Raw genomic sequence first — 21,183 nt, 5'->3', positions numbered from 1 at the left:
ACAGCGGGAGAGGGAGGGTTGATTTATGGCGGGGCCAGAAGGACAAAAAAAAAAAAAAAAAAAAAAAAAAAAAAAGAACACCACTTGAACGCGATCGGAGCCCCCGCAGAGGGGAGGAACAGGCTGGGGAAGGGACAGGAGCCCTGCCCTGGGCCTCGGGAGCCAGGGCGCAGGAGGGGGCCCGGACTGCAGCGGCAGAGTGGGGCAGCCGCACGCTGCAAGCGCAGGAAGCGGATGACAGCGCCAGGCGAGAAGGCAAGGGCCCGGCGGCGTGCCCAGCGCCCGGGTGCCGCGGGGAGCAGCCGGGCGGCGGCAGCGCGGGGGGAACCAGCCAGCCAGCCATGTTCGGCGGAGGCAGGGACGGCGGTGACAGGCAAGGCCCGTGCCCCCGGGAAGAGACCGGAGCAGGGAGCGGCGGGGGAGGCGCGCCCCTGGACCCGCAGCGGGCAGGGAGGGGGAGCGGTCCCTCGCTCACCTGCTGCACCCCCAGGAAGTCGTAGAAGTTCCGCGGCACCTCCTCCACCAGGTCGAACAGCTCCAGGTCGCCGCTGTCCCAGGCGCGGGCGCGGGGCACCGCCAGCGCCAGCAACGCCAGGAGCGGCAGCAGCCAGAGGCGCAGCCGGAGGCGCGGCGCGGGCCGCGGGCGGCCCATGACCCCCGCCCCGGCGACAGCAGTGGCGAGGACGTGGCCGGGGAGGCGCCGCTAAGCCCGCGTACGCCCCGGCGGCGGCTCCGCACTGAGGGGGAAGGAGACAGGCCCGGCCCGGCCCAGGGTGCTGGCGGGGGGGGAGCGCTCCCCGCCTGGCCAATCGGCGCCTCCGTAGACCGTGACGTCTGGTACCCCGGCAACCGCTGGCGCTCGCGCAGTCGAGGGGCTGCGGGGGGAGGGGCGAAGCGGGGGGGGGGGGGGGCGGAGGGGTACTGCGGCCGGCTGGCAAGGCGCGCGGGGGAGCGGTAGCGGCGCGGGGGGTCCGGGCGCGAGCCCTCCCGGCGCGGCTGGCGGGGTTCGCGCGCCCGCGCCGCTTACCGCCCCCCCCGCACCCCCTCCACCCCCTCCCCCAGCTTCTTCTTCCCCGCACCCCGCCGGCCGCCTCCGCCTCCCGGCGCCGCGCAGCGCCCTCGCCTTTCCGCGGGGCTGCCGGTGCCCCCACCCCGGCCCCTGTCACCCTGGGTAACCCTCCCCCGGCGGTGGAGAGCGGGGCCGCTACCCGCTACGTCCGGCAGCCTTCCCTCAGCCGCGGAGCGGGGTCCTGAGGGGCGGCCGCCGCTGCCCCAGGCCCCGTTACCAGGCGCACCCTCGGTGTCGGGAGCGCTGGGGAGGTTTTGGGCGGGGGGTGGGCGGGGGCGGTTGTGTAACTTCGTCCGCCTGGCGCGGCCGGTGCCCGCTGGGGAACAGGGCAGGGCCAGCGGGGTGCTCGCCTGCGGGGCCGCGGCGGCTGCGGTGCCGGAAAAGCGTTGAATTTATTGAATCCTTAAGGATGGGTTTGGTTACTGTAACCTGTTCTACCCCAAAATCGCTCCTGAGTATTGTCAGTCCGAACTCGATTTTTAAGCCGTTTTCCCTGGATTTTTCATTCTTTCCTTGCTTAAATGAATGTTAAGCATGAATGCTAGATGATATATTAGGTGGAAGCTTAATAGCTTAACGCTAAAAATTATCAATATTAAGTCACTTTTCTCTGGTACGGTCAGACTCCTTGGACCACCCCATCTGTTTCATCTCCCTTGAAGCTAGGCCTGGTTAACAATTCACAATGAGACTCTATGAAAAGACAGTTTCACTTGTCCCCAAAATACCCATGGACTGAATCAAGTTCAAAAAACAGTTTTTCCAATTAAAAACCATCCCAAATGCCAAGCTTACATGCACCTGAATTCACATAAGAGGAGCTAGGCACCATTTATAAAATCACCGTACAGTAGAGCACTGCCTTGGATATTTTATGGGAATAGCAATACGTGGCTTTAACATACACTCTGTTTAATTCAGAATAAGGACTTGAACCAACATAACCGCTACCAATTTTCCAACTCATAAAGAATAGAGTAGTCTTATTCTCTCATTGAACCTGTTCCCTTTTGTATAAACTACTTAAATATTAATTAGATTGATATTTAAACTCATGTTTCCATATCCCATATGCATGCCCACTGGGATGTTAGGATCATGATTCTGCCTCTGGCTCTGTTTTCTGAAAGACACCTAAACCCATTTGCCAGGAAATGGTAATTTAACCGACAGTGTCTGATGTAGACTCTTTTAAATTCACCCTTCTCAAAAAGGAGTGCTTAACTGTTCATTTTGATCATCTTAAAAAATGCTTCTTCCACTTGATCACAGAGCCAAAAAAAAAATAATCCTTTTCTAGAGAATGACAAAGTAAAGGAAACTCATGGGTTAGGTAATTTGTCAGCTGCTTTGTTCTGCTGGAGTAAATGAACCAGGTAGAGATCAGTTTCCTCCCTCATCCTTATTTTCCTAATCTGTTCTGGTTTGCACACCAGTATTCACAGCATCAATTCCCTTTATTGCGTGGTGTATCTACATTCTCCTTGCTTTCAAGCCTCGAGCTTTATTGCACAAAAATATCAGCTTTGGATTTAAAAAGTTACCTACTCAAAAGGTTGTGGAACAAAGTCTGAAGATGCAAAGTACCCTGAGAAACCAAGGGCAAATGGAGGATTCAATAAGGCAGTATTATTTTTAAACCAGGTTAAAGATTTTTTAATATGTGAGATTAGCAATACTGCATTCCCCTTAATAGATGCTTTCCCAACTCTCATTCTCTTCTGACTCATTCTGTATTTTCATATCTACTTCATCTTGCCTCATTAGCTTCTAAGTCTCCTTAGTTAAGTTCATCTAGTGCAATGATCAACCTTGAAGAGAAGCATTTGTTATTATGATCTTATTTTTCATCATTCAGAATTTGTTGTGAAGAACGACCCCTTTAAAAATCCACCTCTGACTGCTCTTGCTGAAACTGCTGAAACAGCCTTCAAAAAACCTCATAAAAGCAGGTGATCTATTCTGTTCCACTTAGGCTAGGAAAAACTGTCCTAACACTGACCGCTGACTGCACATAGGTTGTGGCTTCAGTCCTTGTGAGAACAACAGCAAATGATAGCTGTTTTGAAAGAAATATCTCAGAATTCTCCAGCTAAATTATGGTTTCTTTCAGTCAAGAGGAATGTGAATTTAGAAAGAATAATAGGAGAAAAAAATGCACTGATGATAATGGAATTATGATTATTTAAAATACATATTAAAGAGATACCTTACATTTAAGTCAGCATACTTAAATTATTCCAATGGGTTTTAACAATGTGGGAAATTTGAATACTCTTTTTTATTCTGCTCCTTAAACTATTACAAAAAAAAAAGGCCTGATACTGAATGTAACATTTCTAAAAATGATTTTTTTTAAATTAGTTTAAATGAGATTAGTTTAAATGTTTCCATTAAAGTCATCCTGTGCTCCAAGAATAATACTGAAATTTGTGGGAGAAAATGCTAAAAATGCTATTAAAATTCTATAAGCACTGCCATAACAATGAGACATTATTGTAGTCTCATTTTCTGTTTTCTTCCTCAAAGTCATGAGATGTTATTTTTTCTCGGTGAATCATGAGAGTTCTTCTCCAGCACTTCAATTAATGCAAGTCACACTAAGCTTCCACAATATAAAAGAAACCAGTTAGATTAATTTCTCTCTCCTGGTTTCAGAGAAAGCCCTAAAATACAAACCAAACATAATCAAATTCAGCAATGCTTGCCTTTGCTATGAGCCTGCAACGATACACTTGAGAAATTTCCAGTGACACGTGCAATGAGTGGTGAATTGAGTGACTGCTGACGATGATTTAAATCTTAGTACTGCAAACTCTGATGCAAAGGTAGAGGAGAAGGTAGGGGATTACACACGGCTTTTTTTCATCACAGTCTGAACCTACTCATGCTGGGAGGTATTAATACTTTTTTCTGTGACTCAGATATGACATTTAAATGACTAGAGGATCAGAGAAAGGTTTTTAATTCTGTATGCAGTCTCCACAGCTGGGCAGATCCTTTACTTTAAGAATATGGAGAGCTATGAAGGCAAGGATGGCATTTTCTTTCTCTGCCTCGCGTTTGCCAGCACACTGCTTGGCGATACCAGGCAGGTATCACTGAATAGGGTACACTCAGTCACGGAGCTCTCCTTTGCAAACCATAAGGGAAAGGAGCATATACAGAAATAATTTGTTTAAATAAATCTCTGTTCTGACGCTAATTGACAGCAGCACCCAAGGCCTGAGGCATGAACCAGTTATTATTAGCATTTTTAACAGCACTGAAAGACCAACATGCTTCATAAGCCCAGTAGGATTCACACGATCATATTCTGAATAGCTAAGCAGCCTGCGATTTCGATGTCTCAGATGAACAGAAGAGGTCTAGAGGAAAGAGCTTATTAAGGGACCACCCCTTTTCTTCCTAAAGATAAGGCTTTATCTCCAGCCTGACTGCTGGGCAGTCTGTTCCAGTGTTCTAGTCCAGCTATTTGGTTTAGGTGCTCTAGATAGTTTTGTGCAGTAGCAGTAGTTTTCTCTGTTAACAAAGCTGGCTTACGAGTTTCCTGCGCCCTCCCCCCAGCCCAGGCGCTTGTTCCCACCTCTGCGCCACTGTTCGCTGCCTCCTCAACTGCATTAATTCACCTCTTTGTGGGCCACAGTATAAATCAAACAACTGAAATGATCCAGGGTGGTTTTTGTTGGTTTTTTTTTTTTAAAAAAAGCGCTGTTTGCACACACATGTATACACACACGCACACAAAAACTCAGATTTATTTCCGTGATCCAATTTACAACACGACCCACAAACAGCCGCATCGGCACAATCAAGAGGACAAGCGAGCTGCGATGAAGGAGCAGGAACAAGAGGGCAGAGCAGGCAGGAAGCTGCCTGCCTTAAACTGGCTTTCCCATTGGAAAAAAAAAAAACAACACACGCAGAGAGCTCGAAGCAAGCTGTTCCCCAAGCAGTGAGGCTAAGCAGAGCGGAGGGAGGAATTCTGTTTCACAGCTGGCAGGAACATTTGAGGACTTGCACCGGAAGAGAGGGTTCTGCAAAAGTGGCGAGCGAGACAGCGGTAACCTTACTCCGAGGGGTCCTGTAGTGCTCTGTCCTGATACGCGAGTGATCTAGTTATTGCCTTTTTAAGAGGTTTTTCGGGTTTTTTTTCCTAAAGCCAAATCGTTTTGCAAATCCAGTTCAGAGCGTAGTCACACAAACAGACAAATGGAGTGGAGATCGAGGGAAGGTAACACCCAGCGTGGCAGTGGAAAGAGAAGGGGGGACAGGCTCGCTTTATAGCAACCCTGCCCACTGAAAGATTTGTAAGGAATAAGCCATTTGTGTAGACCAGCTGGTACATTAGGCCAGACATAAGTCAAAGTAATGAGAAAGAAATATGGGAAGGGAAAAAGAAGCAAAAGCAACAGAGCTAAACCCGGAAAGCTATTACAGCCCATCAGACATGAAAGAATATTATTTAGGAAAGAGCTAATTCATGCCTGGTCTGGGCAGCTCAGTTCTCTCTTTTAGCTATGTTACTCTTTTTTTTTTTTTTTTTCTTTTTCCTCATGTTACATCATTAGTGTCAAAACCCAAACAAGCCCTGCCTATTGAGCATGCCATACACTGTGATGCTATTTTCCAATCTGAAAAACTACCTGACACCACATGAACATCATACAAGATGACTTGCAGACTGTGAGATAGGAAAAGAGTCTTCATTTTCAGAATATCAGCAATATCCTAATAGTATAAAGCCATCATATAAAAGCTTGATCATTATAAATGGCCTTTTTACAGCATAAATGCATAGTGTTTTGCTGCATGACATGGCAATAGTCTGCCATTATATTTTAGTATGTATTTTCCCATTGAAGAACTTCAACATGGGGAAGCACTGCCTTAGGCAGAAGTTTAGGAGTCACGAGAATTAAAAGACAAAATGAAATCAGTGATTAGAAGGCTTATGCCATCTTTTTAAACAATGTATTCTTGACACCTTTCAAAATGATCTGTGTCTTAAACTGGAAGTGAATTACTTCCATGTCAATTTTGTTATTACTATTCCAGGAACGACATCCTGGTACTCTATTCACATATGGAGATGTTCAGCATATGCAAGCTGAAAACCTCTAGACAATTTTTAGAAATATGTGCAACTCTTAAAAATTTCATCCAGAGAATGTTAATCTAGGCTCCCATAATGAGAGCTTTCACTATATGGACGACATTACTAATCTCCAGAGAGAGGCATATCTAAACATGCTGTGCAGATGAATGCAATTGCCTCAGTCTGTAATATAAGAATACTGGAAATCAGGGGTTCTCAAGGCTGCACTATGTTTTCAATACATTTGTGTTAACCTCCTCCCAAAAAAACAAAATAAGAAACATTATTTTGAAATGTTGAAGGCCTCATACAATTTTCAAATGGTGATGTTGATTCCTTTTGTTCTATTCTGCAGTGACTATCAAAGATTGATAGAGCTTGTTCATAGCAGGATTTTCCTTAACTGTATTTGACACATTAAGTATTCTTTAGCAGTTTACTTGTACTTGTGTTCACTGAGGCAATTAGTATGTCTTTTTAATTTCAAGTAAATTTTCCTAAAAGTGTTTTGTAATATTTTTCAAAATTAATTCACCACCAGGGGGCAAAGAACTATTTCTCCGGAGAGAACATTTTATATCGGTTTCATAGATGCATGACCCTTCCAAGGTCCTTTTCTACTTCACAGTAATTGAAGATGTGATTAAAAAAAAAAAAGTGTACAGACCTAGAAATACACCAGAGGGACATCTTTACAATTTTTTCCAATTTTGACACCTCTAACATTTAGACAATAGCTGGGAGAGCAAACTGGAGGACCACAAAGAGGTGGAACAAGATGGCTGCTACGTGATATCTGCTTTGGTTCTCTTTGTACGCGTGGTTTTACCATGCCTCTGTCAGGTCCCCCACTATGCTGTGTCTTGTGTAGGAAAAACGAGAACCATCTAGGCACTAAATAAAGTAATGATAGTAATTTGGTACTGTAACCAGTATCCTAACACTTAGAGTCTATTTCAGTTTATTTTCTTTCCCTGCACAATGCTTTTGGTGCTGTTTTGTCCCTGCTTGGTCTCTCCTTGTATTCCTTGCTTTACCACAAAGGAGCTGATGTTAGGAATAATTTTAAAAACAATTTGATTTGTCAAATTAAAATAATGAGTTTCAATATCATCAGAGAATTTGCTTATTGTTATGAAGATGATACAATTCAATTTGTCAGTACATAACACTCGTCTCCCATTTATTAATGTGGTAGGTATGTATGTTTGTGACATTTGCTAAGATACCCTCCCAAGAAAGGAAGATACTAGCACGACAAAATGTTGGAGAAGAGAAAAACAGTAAGCCAAATCCAAAAACAAAAATACATTGACATAAAATAAATCAGTGCATATAACAATGACTGTACAGAGAGAGACACTGCAACCAGCAGCATAATATGCCGGCAGTACAAGGGAAGAGCTTGTTACAGCAAATGTTTGTAGGAATTAATCATGGACAGCATTTGTGGTTTGGGATATCACTTCAATAAAAGGAATGAGTCCATTCAGAGAGTGAATTGAAAGGTAGGAGAGATAAACATAAACTAAATTTACTCAAGACTGATGTTTCCATACCATAGAATTTTTTTTTTTTTGTCGTAAATTGTTGTTCAGTTCAAAATTGAGGCTAATAGTTTGAAATTTGCTCAGGATGTTAAAAATATTTTCTTCATGAAATAAAGTTAAATTTCAAGTTATATACTTTTCACATTTCAGGCTTGCATTAACAAACTTGGCAGACTGTCGTTACACAGTGCAAAACCAGCAGAAATAACCAAACATATGAAGACCATCAACATGATGTATGTGTGCATGTGTCTTGCTAAGAAAGATCCTTTAAAGGCCTTTCAGATTCCTTATTAAATATAACAGTACACTTTGTTGTGGTTGGAAAAAAATCTCCTTGATGCCAGAATAATTCCAATCTATGCAGATACAGAAAACAAATTCCTATTAAGGCCAGTCCAGATTGATGAATCACAATTGCACACACAGCAGAAAAAGTACATAGCTAGAAACCAATATAAGGAAATAAGGTTGGATTATTTCATTATTATATTACCAAAAGGACACATTTTAAATCCTACCTGCAGCCACATATGCAAACACATATCTGCTAAAATAAGCATTATTATATCTGATACAGCTTTTCTTACATGTATATGATGACAAGTAGAGATATATTTACTTCTTCCAGTCACTTGCTTTTAGAAAATTAAAAGTTTGATGTTAAACATATCACAGCATCTTGCTGCTGGTAGATTATATTTGAGTTTTCTTCAAATCACTATATAAATGGCCAAAATCCTTCCTCTACCTGTGCAATTGTGAGTTCCATTTGCTCTCAAGGAATCTATTTCAGAAAATAGAACAGGACATGTTAATTTTGTTACAAGTGCAAAACGTTATTTTCAGAAAAATAAATTACTGTCCAAAGCACCTTCTTTGCCAAAATTCTGCAATATAATTTCTCACAAAATCCCATTAGCCAGTACAATTTCTCCATAATTAACCTCTCCAGTAAGCAGTCTTGAGAGCTTTAACAGCTCTCAACAACGTGGGGGATTTGTTGTTATTAGATTTTGCTGTGGTATGAATTTCACTCAATACACCACCTCTCTGGGCAACCTATTCCACTGTTCCACCACCCTCATTGTAAAAAATTTCTTCCAGTCTGAATCTACCTCCCTCTATTTCAAAACCATTACCCCTCATCCTATCACAACAGGCCCTGCTAAAGAGTTTCTCCCCATCTTTCCTGTAGGCCCTCTTGAGGTACTGGAAGGCCACTATCAGGTCTCCCCGGAGCCTTCTCTTCTCCAAGCTGAACAGCCCGAACTCTCTCAGCCTTTCTTCATAGGAGGAGATAAATATATATATATATATATGTACATATCTGATCATGTCTTGCTGCTTACTTTTCTCAGAATCACTGTAGTCATGTAGAAATATTTTGTGTTCTGGCTATCCTCTTTAATCACTTTTTCTTCCTCCTGTATTTGCATTCTTTCTCACCTCCCCTGTGTCTACTGTGTTGTGCTACCAAATAAATATTAAATGTTGTACTCATTTAGTTCTTCTTAACCAGGCATTCAATTCACATAACAAATACTTCTTCTGTGGGCAAATATTAGACAAGGAATATGTAATACAGAGTGTTATTTAGCAAAATATATTTAATGAATTCTATCAAGTGTGAGGTATAAATATTGACTTCTCCTCCATGTGGCATGTACAGGAAGAAATCACTTAGTAGATGCTCCTGATACGTATTCTCAGACACTGGCAGGATGTAGCTTGCAGAGGTAGCTTGCAGAGCACAGAGTAAGAACTTGCACACTGGTATTTATCTAGATACGCTTTTATGTGAGTTGTACTAATAAGTCATACTTTCAGCACAGTGTATCAAAAAGTTACAAGACAAAAAAAAATTATATTTAATGGCTTGTGAATAACATGACAGTCCTCCCCAAATCAATGCTATCTGTAAAAACTGGGAAAAGCAACCACCTTTAATAGCTGTGCTAATGGATGTGATAGTTAAATACTGATCCGCTAATGTGTTTCACTTGTGTTGCAGAGGCAAAACAGATATTCTCGTCTTTTTTGACCTGTAATACAAGCTCCAAAACTCTCTTAGATCCTGCAAATATTAAGGAATTTGATGTCAAAGTCGCTTGCACGCCTTTAGGATATCCTTGAATACAAATATTAATGTCAAAGGACAGCCCTCTTGTCCTTATTCCATTTATCTCAAGATTTGCTTTTATAGTCAAATTCTATTTTTCAACTTTATTTTTGTTGTGAAATATTTATTTTGAAACAGTAAACAAACATCACACTAACAGAGTTTTAATCAGTGCTAGATCAAAGTGCTGTTTTCTCTGCCTACAGGCCAGCAAAGGACTCCATTATATCACTTAAGCACCATTTAGAGCTGAGTAGGTGATTTATTCTTGCAGCATGTTAGAGGAGAGGGCAGAAGGAATTCTCTCTGCAGTACCTCCTGCTGGGTACAGGCTGCCCTCCCACAACTTGCATGTCAGTGACAGATAATTTATGTGCCACCAGCTATCAGTGATTGCAGTCCTGTCAAACACAGGGCTAGAGATCGTACGTATGAAGCCAGGATGGTCCCAGTTAACTGCATCACATGTGTGCGCTTTTGTGCATGCAGAGCAAGCCATACACATGGCAGGTGAAGCAGACAAACCGAGCACATCCAAATATGCTGCAGTCGTGAGGCTAATTGCTATCAACACACAGGAGAGCTTGTGTCCTACGTGATGATCATATGAGATGTGGAACTTTCATGCTCTGTATTACAAGGGATATCTGTCAATCCTCTCTAAGAAAGGCATGACGCCTGCTCTTCCCAAGCCACCTTGCCTGCCCTTCAGCTTTAGAGACCACCAGCAGCTCCCTGCAGACGTGCTCCCCCTTCCTGGCACTTTCCCCACTGCTTTGCACGGCCTCCTCTTCCTCCTGCTCCCCATCTGCCCCAGCCCCTTCGCGTTCCCCAGCTGCCCATTCAGCCCAGCACCCACGCCAGCTTCAGCCATGGCTGCGGAGGAGGGACCTTGGGCACCCGGAGCTGGAGCCCCTCTTGCTCTCTCCTGATACATGCCAACAGCCACTTCTGTTGACTTTTCCAGGAGAAAAAAAAAAAATTATGTAGGCTACACATTTTGGGAATGAGCATTTGCTAACCTTCCAAAGGCTACTTACAATGGACAAGTTCTAGCCAAAAGTCCTACGCTACCACCCAACGTTCCTTTAACATGGTTGCTTTTCCTTTTAAAGGACTGGACTTTGGGGCAAAACCACCCCATTCTGTCAGCAGGTCCAGCTGAGAATGGCTCAAGTACTCTGGCCATGACAAACAAGCAGGTCAGTAGAGCAGATGTGTCTGTGACCACCTGCCCTCTGAAGAGCTGACAGAGACAAGGAGAAGCCCTCTGGATGCTGTAGCTCATGGCAGGCAGAGGAAAAATCCCATTCCAGTATTTTGCTGAAGTTCCACATTGAAGAATGCAGTACAATGAAACACAAAAGGTAAAAAATAATGAGGTTTTCTACTTAAAAGATTAACTGTGTTTTTTTGGTCTCTGTTTTGATTTTTGATGATTTTTACCTATCCCTTGGGTACATATGTGACAGTTAGTGTTGTCTGGTTTCCCAGGGGTATTAAAAAATGTAACCTAGGCCTTTCTGTAATTAAAAGGAAGCTAACTTGCCACAGCTGTGCCCTGTGTTCAGGCCCAGTAGCAAACTCTGTCTCCACTGTCCACACTACTTCTGTTCCCACTGGGCACAGGACTAAAATTCACTAAAATGGTGGCACTTCCATAACTACGGTACTTCCCGTCTGTGCCAAAATCACATTACTTGTACAGTCTTTTCAGAGTACAGGAATATTGAAAACAAAACCAATCTGGAAAGAGGCACGGGTGTGGCCATGGGTCCCTCCTGAGCTGGAATTTCTTTGTGTCTTTATACAAAATGTTAAATACTGTTGTAATCAGCCTTTTAAACAATACCTTCACTCCGTGGCTCACTGCTGAAGATAATAATCCATTAATTTACATGAAAAATACATGAGCTTCATGGAAAAGAATATTCAGTGAATATTTTGCAGTAGTACATACAGGACAACTAGACACACTGTCTCCTCCATATTAAGAACTGTACAAAATAACAGTGGCAGTCAAGGTAAACTGTAAATGGTGGTCACGATAGTCTTCTGGCTATCATTTCAATGCCCCTTGGTAACTGTACAGTTGATTCTGTCACTCTTTTACCGATTTGAAAGCTGTGTCCTGAAACTGCACCTCACTCCAGAAAATCTTGGATACGCCGTAAATCTATGTGCCTGTTTAATAGAATGATCATGACCTAAAAGGAGAGAAATCAAACTGGTCAGTTTAAATGTCTAAATTGCCTGTAGCCATCAGCTCTCTCAGCCGGAGAGCTGTAATTACCATGAAATATCCAGGGAGGCACTTACCATTGTTGCTTTCTTTTTATACTTCTCTGTTATAGTTGGAGCTGTGACAGATTATACTACAGTTACTATAAAATAATATTTCCCATGTGAAAAGACTCTTCACAAACTATTGTCTTTCTTCCTGTTTTCATTTTTGCCAGCAAGTCACCAAAACATTAGTTAGAAGGAGAGAGAAGCAGCATAAAGATTTCTTTTGGAAAAAAATATTTTGCAGCTGAGGAATGAGCAAATTGGATCTTAGTGTTTTCTGGTTACATTTGGCCTTTTTCATGAACAATAAGTAAAACAAAATGGTGGTTTCTCAGCTACGATGATTTCAGAAATACAGTATTTAATTAAATCTTTTTTATAGCAAAGTATTGTACCTGTACTCTTTGTGCTTCGTGTAGATCTCAGGCTTGCCATGTTTCACTCAATTAGAAGGAGATCAGTCATTCCAGAACTGAAAGCAGTTTTCTGGAATAGCTCCATAAAAAACAGCATTGAGTAACTTAACTGAATGTAAGAAAAGGCATTACAAGCCAATTTTTAACCTTGGTCTTTTAAATTTCATGTGTAAATATACCACTTCATTCCTTCCTCATTTAACTTCAGAGACCGTTTTAAGTACATAACACCTATGAACATTAAATAACACTCATGGTAAAAGGCACTTTAAGAAGCATTCTGGTTTGAAGTAGTTCTTGCTACACTCAGTCAGTGCTATCCACCTGATGGAGTAGGACACATGGATCTCTCCCCAACATTAGTTTATTTTTAGTCATAATAATGATTTATTGTACTTCTAAATCCTGATTTGGAGTTTTGTCTCATTGCCACCTCAGAAGACAATGTAGTACCAGCAATGGAATAGATACACAAGTAGAAGAAACAATAGCGAGTAAAAGATACCTTAGAAAAAGCATTAACAACTACACTCTGTCTCTAACTTTTCAGGAGTACACTAGAAAACTGAAGCAAAGCAGGGCAAGAATTTTTTCTATTCCTGAGAAGATGAAAAAGTGGCCTAAAAAATACTGCTGGTCAGGTGTACCAGATTTGATGAATAGCCTACGTGCAGGTGAGAAGGAACAAGACAGCTGTTATACAGCATTAAAGAAATGAAGAGTATTCTCTTCATAACTTGAAGAGGTATCAGTTTCATATAAGAAACCAAAAAGGAGATATGTGATGCTTTATATGTATTAAACTGTAAATCCGTAAAGAGATGCAATTGTAAAACAAAATGGAAGACTCTATTAGAGAAGTCTACAAAATACAATCCGTGTGGATTTGCAAGAAGTCGCATAATACATTGCACAAAGATTTGAAATAAAATATAGACCAAAGCTGCCTTTGGGCAAGTCCATTATGTTTGTAAGAAGTAAAACAATACTGCAAAAGTCTGGAGACAAGAGCTGAAGAGAAGCAAAGGAGAGCTAGAAAGAATAAATCATAGCAGAAATTTTGCAAGACTGCTACGAGCAAAGACTGGCTTCTCACTTTGAATATTAAAAGACTGCATACTATTTACAGTTGGACACCACACTTGAATAATACTATATTTGAAGTTACGGCAAGACTTTTGAAATTAAAATCTAATTGTGTTGCATACAAACAAGAAAAGCTCATCTCATAGGAGTTGTCCTGTGGTGGATGTGAACTGCAAGCCAAGGCAAGACAAAATTCAGAAAAGTTAACATTTGCAGCTGTTTCAGAAATGAAGCACTGTGTCTTTTTTAGGACTGGAAATGTCAGACACTAGAAAACTGAAGAAAAACACAAGTCCAGAAAGCAAAAATATAAAGCAAAAGCAGAACACAATGAAATGCACAATTGAATAGGGAAGTAACATAGGAAAGGTAGCTTATCTGTAACTCTTTTTCCTTGAGATATGTGGTTCAATGTCACTCATGTTGTCCACATAACTATATCCAAACACAGTTAGCCAGATAATTTTTGTCTTGGTGCAAGAGACACAATATCAAAGGTATGCCTGACAGCTCAGTCCTGGAAGCATGTAGCATAGGAACAGCTGATTCAAGTCACTCTGCCAGCTAAGAGATAATTCTGATGTTACTTAGGAAGGTATTTAGGATGAACACAAAGGGTAAACTCTAAAAGAGATAGTATACAGGAGCCTGTTTATAAAGGCTACCATCTCCTTGTACTCTCCTGATTGAAATAACTGCAAGGCTGATTTCACTGAGAAGTGAAGAATGAAACAAGATTTGGAAAGTGTTGTGCCAAGGATACAAAGACAAGCTTACAAGGCAATAAGGAGCAAGCCCCTCATGAGAAGAAACTTTGGGGAGTTTCAAAACCATTGTAGAGTTTCAAAAGCATTCAGCAAACCCCAGTGGAAAACCCTCTACTTGTTGACACAACGTGGGTACAACTGTCAGGGGCACTTCAAATAAGCTGATCATAAAGTCCTGTCCTATAAATCGTTACCATACATCAGCACACTTGCTGCATGTGCCCACTGAAATCTTCACTGTTATTTATCAGGGTATCACCAACCGGGATAAACAGGTAACCTATAATCCAGAGAGCCATCGCGTACTGCCGACTGGAGGCAAGCTCAGCACTATGGGGTCTTGGCACTGAGAAGTACTGAACTTTTAGGGAACTGTACCAAAAGCTTAGGAGTACTGGAGAAAAAACTGCCTTAAGTCATGGAAGAATCACTGAGGTCATATATTGTCTTACCTACTGGATGACTATGGCCATGAAAGAAATTTGTGGGAAGGCATACTCCTCTGACTGAAGAATCAAGAAACCATCTAACAACCATAGAGACTAGCGAACTCCAGGGCAGAAAGACTGGTACTTCCTGTGGACACTGAAGGCTTAGGAGACAACCTCTGGCTGGTGGTAGAGAGCATTCACCAGGCTGATTCAGTGGACTTCTTTAAAGGGACATAAAGGAGGACTTTTGGTATAAAGGAATCTTCAAGTTATAAAGGTAAATGCTGTCAAATCAACAGCCAAGTCACTTAATGATACAAAGGAACCTCATAAACCCTAGGACACAAACAGAAGCTATTTGAAGAGAGAGTCCGTATCAGGTACAAGAACCTCTATATGAATGAGTCTGGAAGGAACAAAGTGAGTATCATTGTGGATCTCAACAATGAGAGAGTCACAGCTGTTCTCGAGAGTCTCTTGAGTTGCTGTTCCAAAACAGGAGATCTCTGAAGAAATAATCATCTGAGCTAAAGGTGAACAGTCAACCTCTGTAGACATACATCTGACCAAACTACATCTTAAGAGCCCACAGTCTCTTTGCCAAAAGTTTGTTTCTTCATTCGTGTTGTAGAAACATGACCCAATCCAAGAGCTGTCTGCTGGACAGTTTGTTCTCCAGGCTGTTTGACTTTGAAGAGCCCTCTGATTTCCTCATTAATTGTTCTCAGAGATAATACCAGTGATCCTCAGATGTCCAGGACTTGAATCCAAATTTGAACATCTTGCCAGGGATACGCACTTCCCTTGGGCATTTAAGACAACAGCCGCAGCCATCAGAAGTGGAAAAACAGGTTCCCCAGAGGAAAGTCCAGCAGTCTATGCCAAGTAAGGGAAGCAGGTAACTTCAAGACAGCTGGTGAAGTTTTGTCCAAAAAGAAGCTGAAAAATTGAGCAAAGATTGTACCTATATATATTTCTATAGTTATGGAATCTAAAGATCTATACTTCCTATTATTTCCATATGTATTACGCATACATTCATATATGCATATATTATGTGTAAATGTACATTCTATAGAGAAGCTATTTTTATAAATATTTATCTGTATACAGATAACACAGATCTGGGGTCTTGCTGCGAATCAGATGGGCTACTAAGTTGGGGCCACAAAATTCTCAACATTGAATGCCTGGAGTGAAGATGAGGCTGGATTTGTATAATTTTGCTTCTTCATCAGTACATGACAGTGTGAAGACATACGTAGATAGGTACTCAAGAGAGAAAGACAAATTCACAGCAAATTGGCAAAAACTGTAGACACAATAAGCACATAAAAATACTGGTAAAGCTTGCCAAGGAAAGAGAAAACAAAAGACCAGGACCGGATGCTGGAGACCAAAATGTTGAGCACAGTATTTTCACAGTGTAATCATAGAATCATTGATTAGAAAATTGTATACAGGTTGTTAAAAAGTGGTTTAAAAATATCCTTGGAGTTGCAACATCTATTTGGCTCAACTAAATTACAGAGCAGAATTATTGAAACTGAGATTGTAATCTGCTGAAATATCTAATAGAAATCCACAGGACTACCTGGTTATGTAACCATCTCTGTTAAAACCTGTAGAAGTGCAAGTTCTGTATAAATATAATAAAATCACTATGGTAAAGTATATTTAAGCAACCACAATACAGCATGTGTTATATATGTATAAAAATACATAACAGTAACTTAGGGGCTCAAAAGGCAGTATTGTCTCATAGAGATGGTCTTTGTCCCACACAGATTGCAGAATGGTAGGAGATATCCACAGCTTCTGATGGAAAAGAAGGAGGAAAATGAGTAAGATCCTGAATTTACAAATTCCAAACTAGAAGAGAGCGTAAAGAAGCCAAAGTATAATCAGCTAATATGGGGAGAAGACTATACGCAGAACAACACACAAAGTAAAACCCGATGGATTTTGCTTGCTCTACAAGAATTCAAGTGCAGGCTCTGTAAGACAGAGAAGACCAAACTGACATTGACTGAGAAATGTTGAAACACACATTCTTCTTTCAGAGGGGAAAGAGGTACGGGTGGCTGGCCTTTTAAAGCTTTCAGCATCCTGCTTTCAAACAACTCCTGTTAGGGTCACTAATCATTAGCTGCCTGACAGAATGGGAGTCTTTCTCACTCCCTTGCAAATTTCTCCCCCCTTTATGTGATAGTTTAATTTTTACTTGCAAAAAGAACTCAATTATTCTCTCTTTCATTAACATGTAAGAACATGGATTAAGTTGCAAAATTTAATACACCCAAAAGATGAAAATGTTAGTGTCCACTTTCATATTTCTTTTTCCTTAGCTGTAAAATGAGGATAGTAAATTTAACAATACAGCTCACATGAGTCATTAGGCTTCATTAAGATTTTCACAGATTGTATTTTTTAGGTACCGAGTGTTATTATTTTTATCTCTCTCCTCTGATGAAGGGATTTATTATCTCTTTCAACATATTTCTTATTGCATTTGCCTTTTTCTTTTAAACACAAACATTCAGAGTCCTTTTTCTTTAAAGCTCTATATAATATCTGGGTTGATAACACATCTTGGGACTCTTCTAAGTTAGCCCCAAGTGTTTTATACATACACTAGAATTAACATTCTTTGGTTTAAATTACAATACAACCCAAAATTCTACCTCGTCAGCTGAGAACCACAACTGTTCTTGTTCTTGTGATCTGGAGGAGCCTGCAAATTATGAGTCTGACTGTCTAAATTCACATTATGCAAAAAGCTATATTTAAAGAACATTATCAGGGTCATGAAGACAAATATTCAAGAGTTAAATACTAAAATTAGGGTGAATTCTAGCATAACTTATTACCCATTCATTTGACATTAATTTCTAGATACAAAAGTAAGAGTTCTGCACTAGGCGCTTAAAAGTTGCCTTATAGGACTTGCTCACGCGAATATTGCTGTACCTTCATGTGACAGCACCATTTTTTCAGTTCTTTGTGAGCCACACTTCTGCATAACTCAACACACACCCCCCAGTTCATGAATGCCATGACAAGCCCACTGTACTCTCTACACATGCCTTTTTCTCAAGTAATTGAGTTTATTATTTTGATGCCAAAATGAAAAGGTACTATGGAATTTATGCAGTGTAGTTTTCTTTTGTGCGCAATAATATTCTAGACTATGCTGACAATTTTAGGGCTTTAAATCACCAGAAGAACAACTAACAACTCTTTATGATACCACAAAATGGCTGTATTGTATTCTGACTATAAAAGGCTGATGTGAAAATTATAGCTGAGGTTTTACCTCTGGGTTTTTTTTTTCAATTCATTTGTCTGTTTTCAGTCTACTTACAGATGGATTTTCACCACGGCATAACGAGCAGTGGCAGCGGTTGAACAGAACCTTTATTTACAATGAAAGTTAATATCCTTCGGCTTTGGCTAATTTTGAGCTCAAGGAGGTTCCTTGGCAAAATAGAAATCACAAAATTGTTTATTAAAACAAAATTGCAAATAAACATATCATTAAATATTTTAGCTTCTTTTTTCTGCTAGCTTTGGTTTCTTTGCAAATTTTCATCTAGTAAAAGCTTGCATGAAGGAAGTACTAGCAGGTTACAGGGCTAAAATATTTCTCCAACTTACTGGTTTCCCACTCAGCACTCAGCTGCATTATCAGTCACAGCTTCTGTTCCCTCACATTTTTTTAACCTTAAAATTCTCCCAGTACAGAGCACCCAGTGATGCTCTATGAACCACTCATATTCCCAGTTAAGCTCGTCTTTACATACTGTAGTGGGTCTTAAATGATGCACAGATGCTAGCTTGACCTTTTGCCCACTATGCAGGTGTGGGAGTACTGGGTAGATGGATTGTTAAAAAAATCACAAGGCCCCACAGTGCAGAAAACCTGCTTCACCCTTCCTCCGCAGCGCTGGCAGGAGGACCCTGAGTTAGCTCCCTGTATACTGCCTTGGCATCCTACCAAAGACATGAGGAATGGGAAAGTAAAGACTTATCTAATGGCTATAAAAACATGAACTGAGATGAAAGTTGGAAGCTAACATTCAAATCTATATGGCATTTTATTTTATTTTTGGAGGAGGGGGGAATAAAATCAGATTGCCCACATCTGGTTTGCTGAGTAAGAGCACCTTTTTGGCAATCTTGAATTTAAATAAGATTTTTTTTCAAAATGCTGTTTTCCATCCCTAAATCTATGGGGCAAGATAGATTCTTCATTTAGATGAGCAGCTTTTGGTTATGAATGGCAACAACTGTTCATATGGATTTTTATTATGCAGATTAAATACTCTCTAATTACACATAGTGGAATAGTTCATAACAGTCTGCTGTGTTATGTCAATAATCCATTACGATATGAATAGATGCTTGGTAAAACTTCTGCTGAAAGCAAATGAGCGCTTATAATCTTGTTGGAGAAAGCACAATAATCCTATTGACAAGAGCCCGATGTGATTGCAGAAGTACAGTCTCATGAACTGCTCTTCAAATCCAGGAAAAGGTCCCATGGTGCTAAAGAAACATAAATACTAACGAAAGCACAGAACTTAAAAACTGTTTTTTCCAGATTCATTCATTGTATCAGTGGGAGCTGCTCCACTAAACCTTGGTGCTTTATCCCTTCTTCCCATAAATAAGTTTGGACCTAATTTTCAGTGGTTTTTCAGATCTAGAACAAGGGCAGTTTGAGAGGGGAACTAATTCTGGAAGAGATCGGAGGGTATCTTGCTCCTTGCAGGGGGGTTGGACTAGATGGCCTTTAAAGGTCCCTTCCAACCCAAACCATTCTATGATTCTATGTATTGAAAGACACCCATATTCTCTTCCATTATTTGCTGTCTCCAGTTCTTGCTGTTGCCACTGCTCCAGCACTGAGCCAAGCAGGCAGGGACACCAGTTAAAACGGGACGGGAAGGCTAAAAGTAGAAAGGATGGGAGATGTTAAAAAACCATGATAAGCAGAAATAGGCATTTTAGAACATTGTCCTGACCTGAATCCTAACCACATACAAAACAAGCTTAAATCACATATAAAGTTATTTGTAGTTTGTATCAGCTGACCTGAAATCAGCAAGAGGTATTAACTTAGGTCTGTAAAACTCATCAACTGCTGATATAACTGTCCTGTAGTTATGAAGGCATGGCAAAGTCACTCTTCTTTGCCTCCCCAACACCCTCCTTGTACATCTAAAAAGGACAATTCTAGGGAAAAATTTCAGAGAGTAGCTTAGTGTGCTACAGAGTTAAGGATAATGGGATGTATCTCAAGAAATATTATTGCCATAAGTAGTTCTCTTCGTACTGGTGTAGACACAGGTTGTGAATACACTCAGTGATGATCTTAAACCAGATCCTTTCCACGAGGCAGCTCACAGGATGGCCCTGTAAGCAGTTGTATCAGCCCAACGTGGTGGGTAGTGAATTCACACCTTGGCAGGAATAGATGCCTGGGGATGCAGAAGAAGGGGGCACAGCCAGAGCAGGAGGATCTTAAGGCAACTTTGTTTAGGTTTTCATGTATGTTTGCATTTCATTAAACTCTACATCTAGGAACTGAATGGATCTCCAAAACCCAACCATTCACAGAGCTTCTAGCTCTTGTATGACTACAGCACGTGTGCCACGCCCCCCCATGCCACAAAGTTTTCTCCTTTGCTTCCAGACTCCAATGTGACCGTACTGTGCACCTGCTGTCTCCGGAGCATCTAAGCATGCTTTTTCCAACCAAATACACACAGGTGAAGTTGTATTTTCCCAGTTATATGCTCTGGACAGGTAGAGAGAAGCAGCAGCATGTCATTTCTGTGTTTGCAGTGGCTGGCATTGCTTTCACACAATGTGCAAGAGGAAGGAGCTGCTGGAATCAGAGCAGAGAGCTGGAGACTAGTGAAACTGGGACCAGCCAGACAAGAAACCTATGAGCAGAGAGTGATGACAAAACAGGGAGGGGGAGGCAGGAGAGACTGGATGGAGAGATTAGTTGGCTTTAGCCTGTTGGGAACACATTGGGATTTGATGAAGAGCTATGTGAAGAGGAGGGACTAAATACTGCATACAGCTGTTCAGTAAAAAAGGTAACATACAGCACCAATTAAAGACTGTATCAGTAATACCTGTGAAGTGAGATTTGCAATCACAGGGAGTATCTTTTATTAATTCTAATTATATTGGTTGGAATAAAAGGTTTTGGACAGGCAAATGCTTCTTTGGGTCTTAAATAGACAAATCTTCAACATTAGGTACAAGTGCTATGATTTACTAGCCACGTTAGTCAAAACTAAGATACACACTCATAAAAGACTGGAGTTACACAAAACCT

At 41.2% G+C, this 21,183-nt stretch overlaps 1 protein-coding gene across 1 annotated transcript in view; it reads right to left on the bottom strand.

Annotated features, from left to right (window-relative positions):
- Positions 1 to 739, bottom strand: part of DNAJC1 (DnaJ heat shock protein family (Hsp40) member C1) — a 109,441-nt gene extending 108,702 nt beyond the window's left edge. Inside the window, exon 1 of the mRNA XM_086741545.1 lies at positions 476 to 739. Coding sequence (XP_086597671.1) covers positions 476 to 652 — 177 coding nt within the window. The 5' untranslated portion in view covers positions 653 to 739. The remainder of the gene's footprint in view (positions 1 to 475) is intronic.
- Between the last annotated feature and the right edge of the window lie 20,444 nt (positions 740 to 21,183).

Source organism: Chlamydotis macqueenii, chromosome 2 (genome assembly GCF_036417535.1).
Source record: "Chlamydotis macqueenii isolate bChlMac1 chromosome 2, bChlMac1.mat, whole genome shotgun sequence".
Classification (NCBI taxonomy): domain Eukaryota; kingdom Metazoa; phylum Chordata; class Aves; order Otidiformes; family Otididae; genus Chlamydotis; species Chlamydotis macqueenii.
This window is presented reverse-complemented; position numbering and strand designations above follow the sequence as displayed.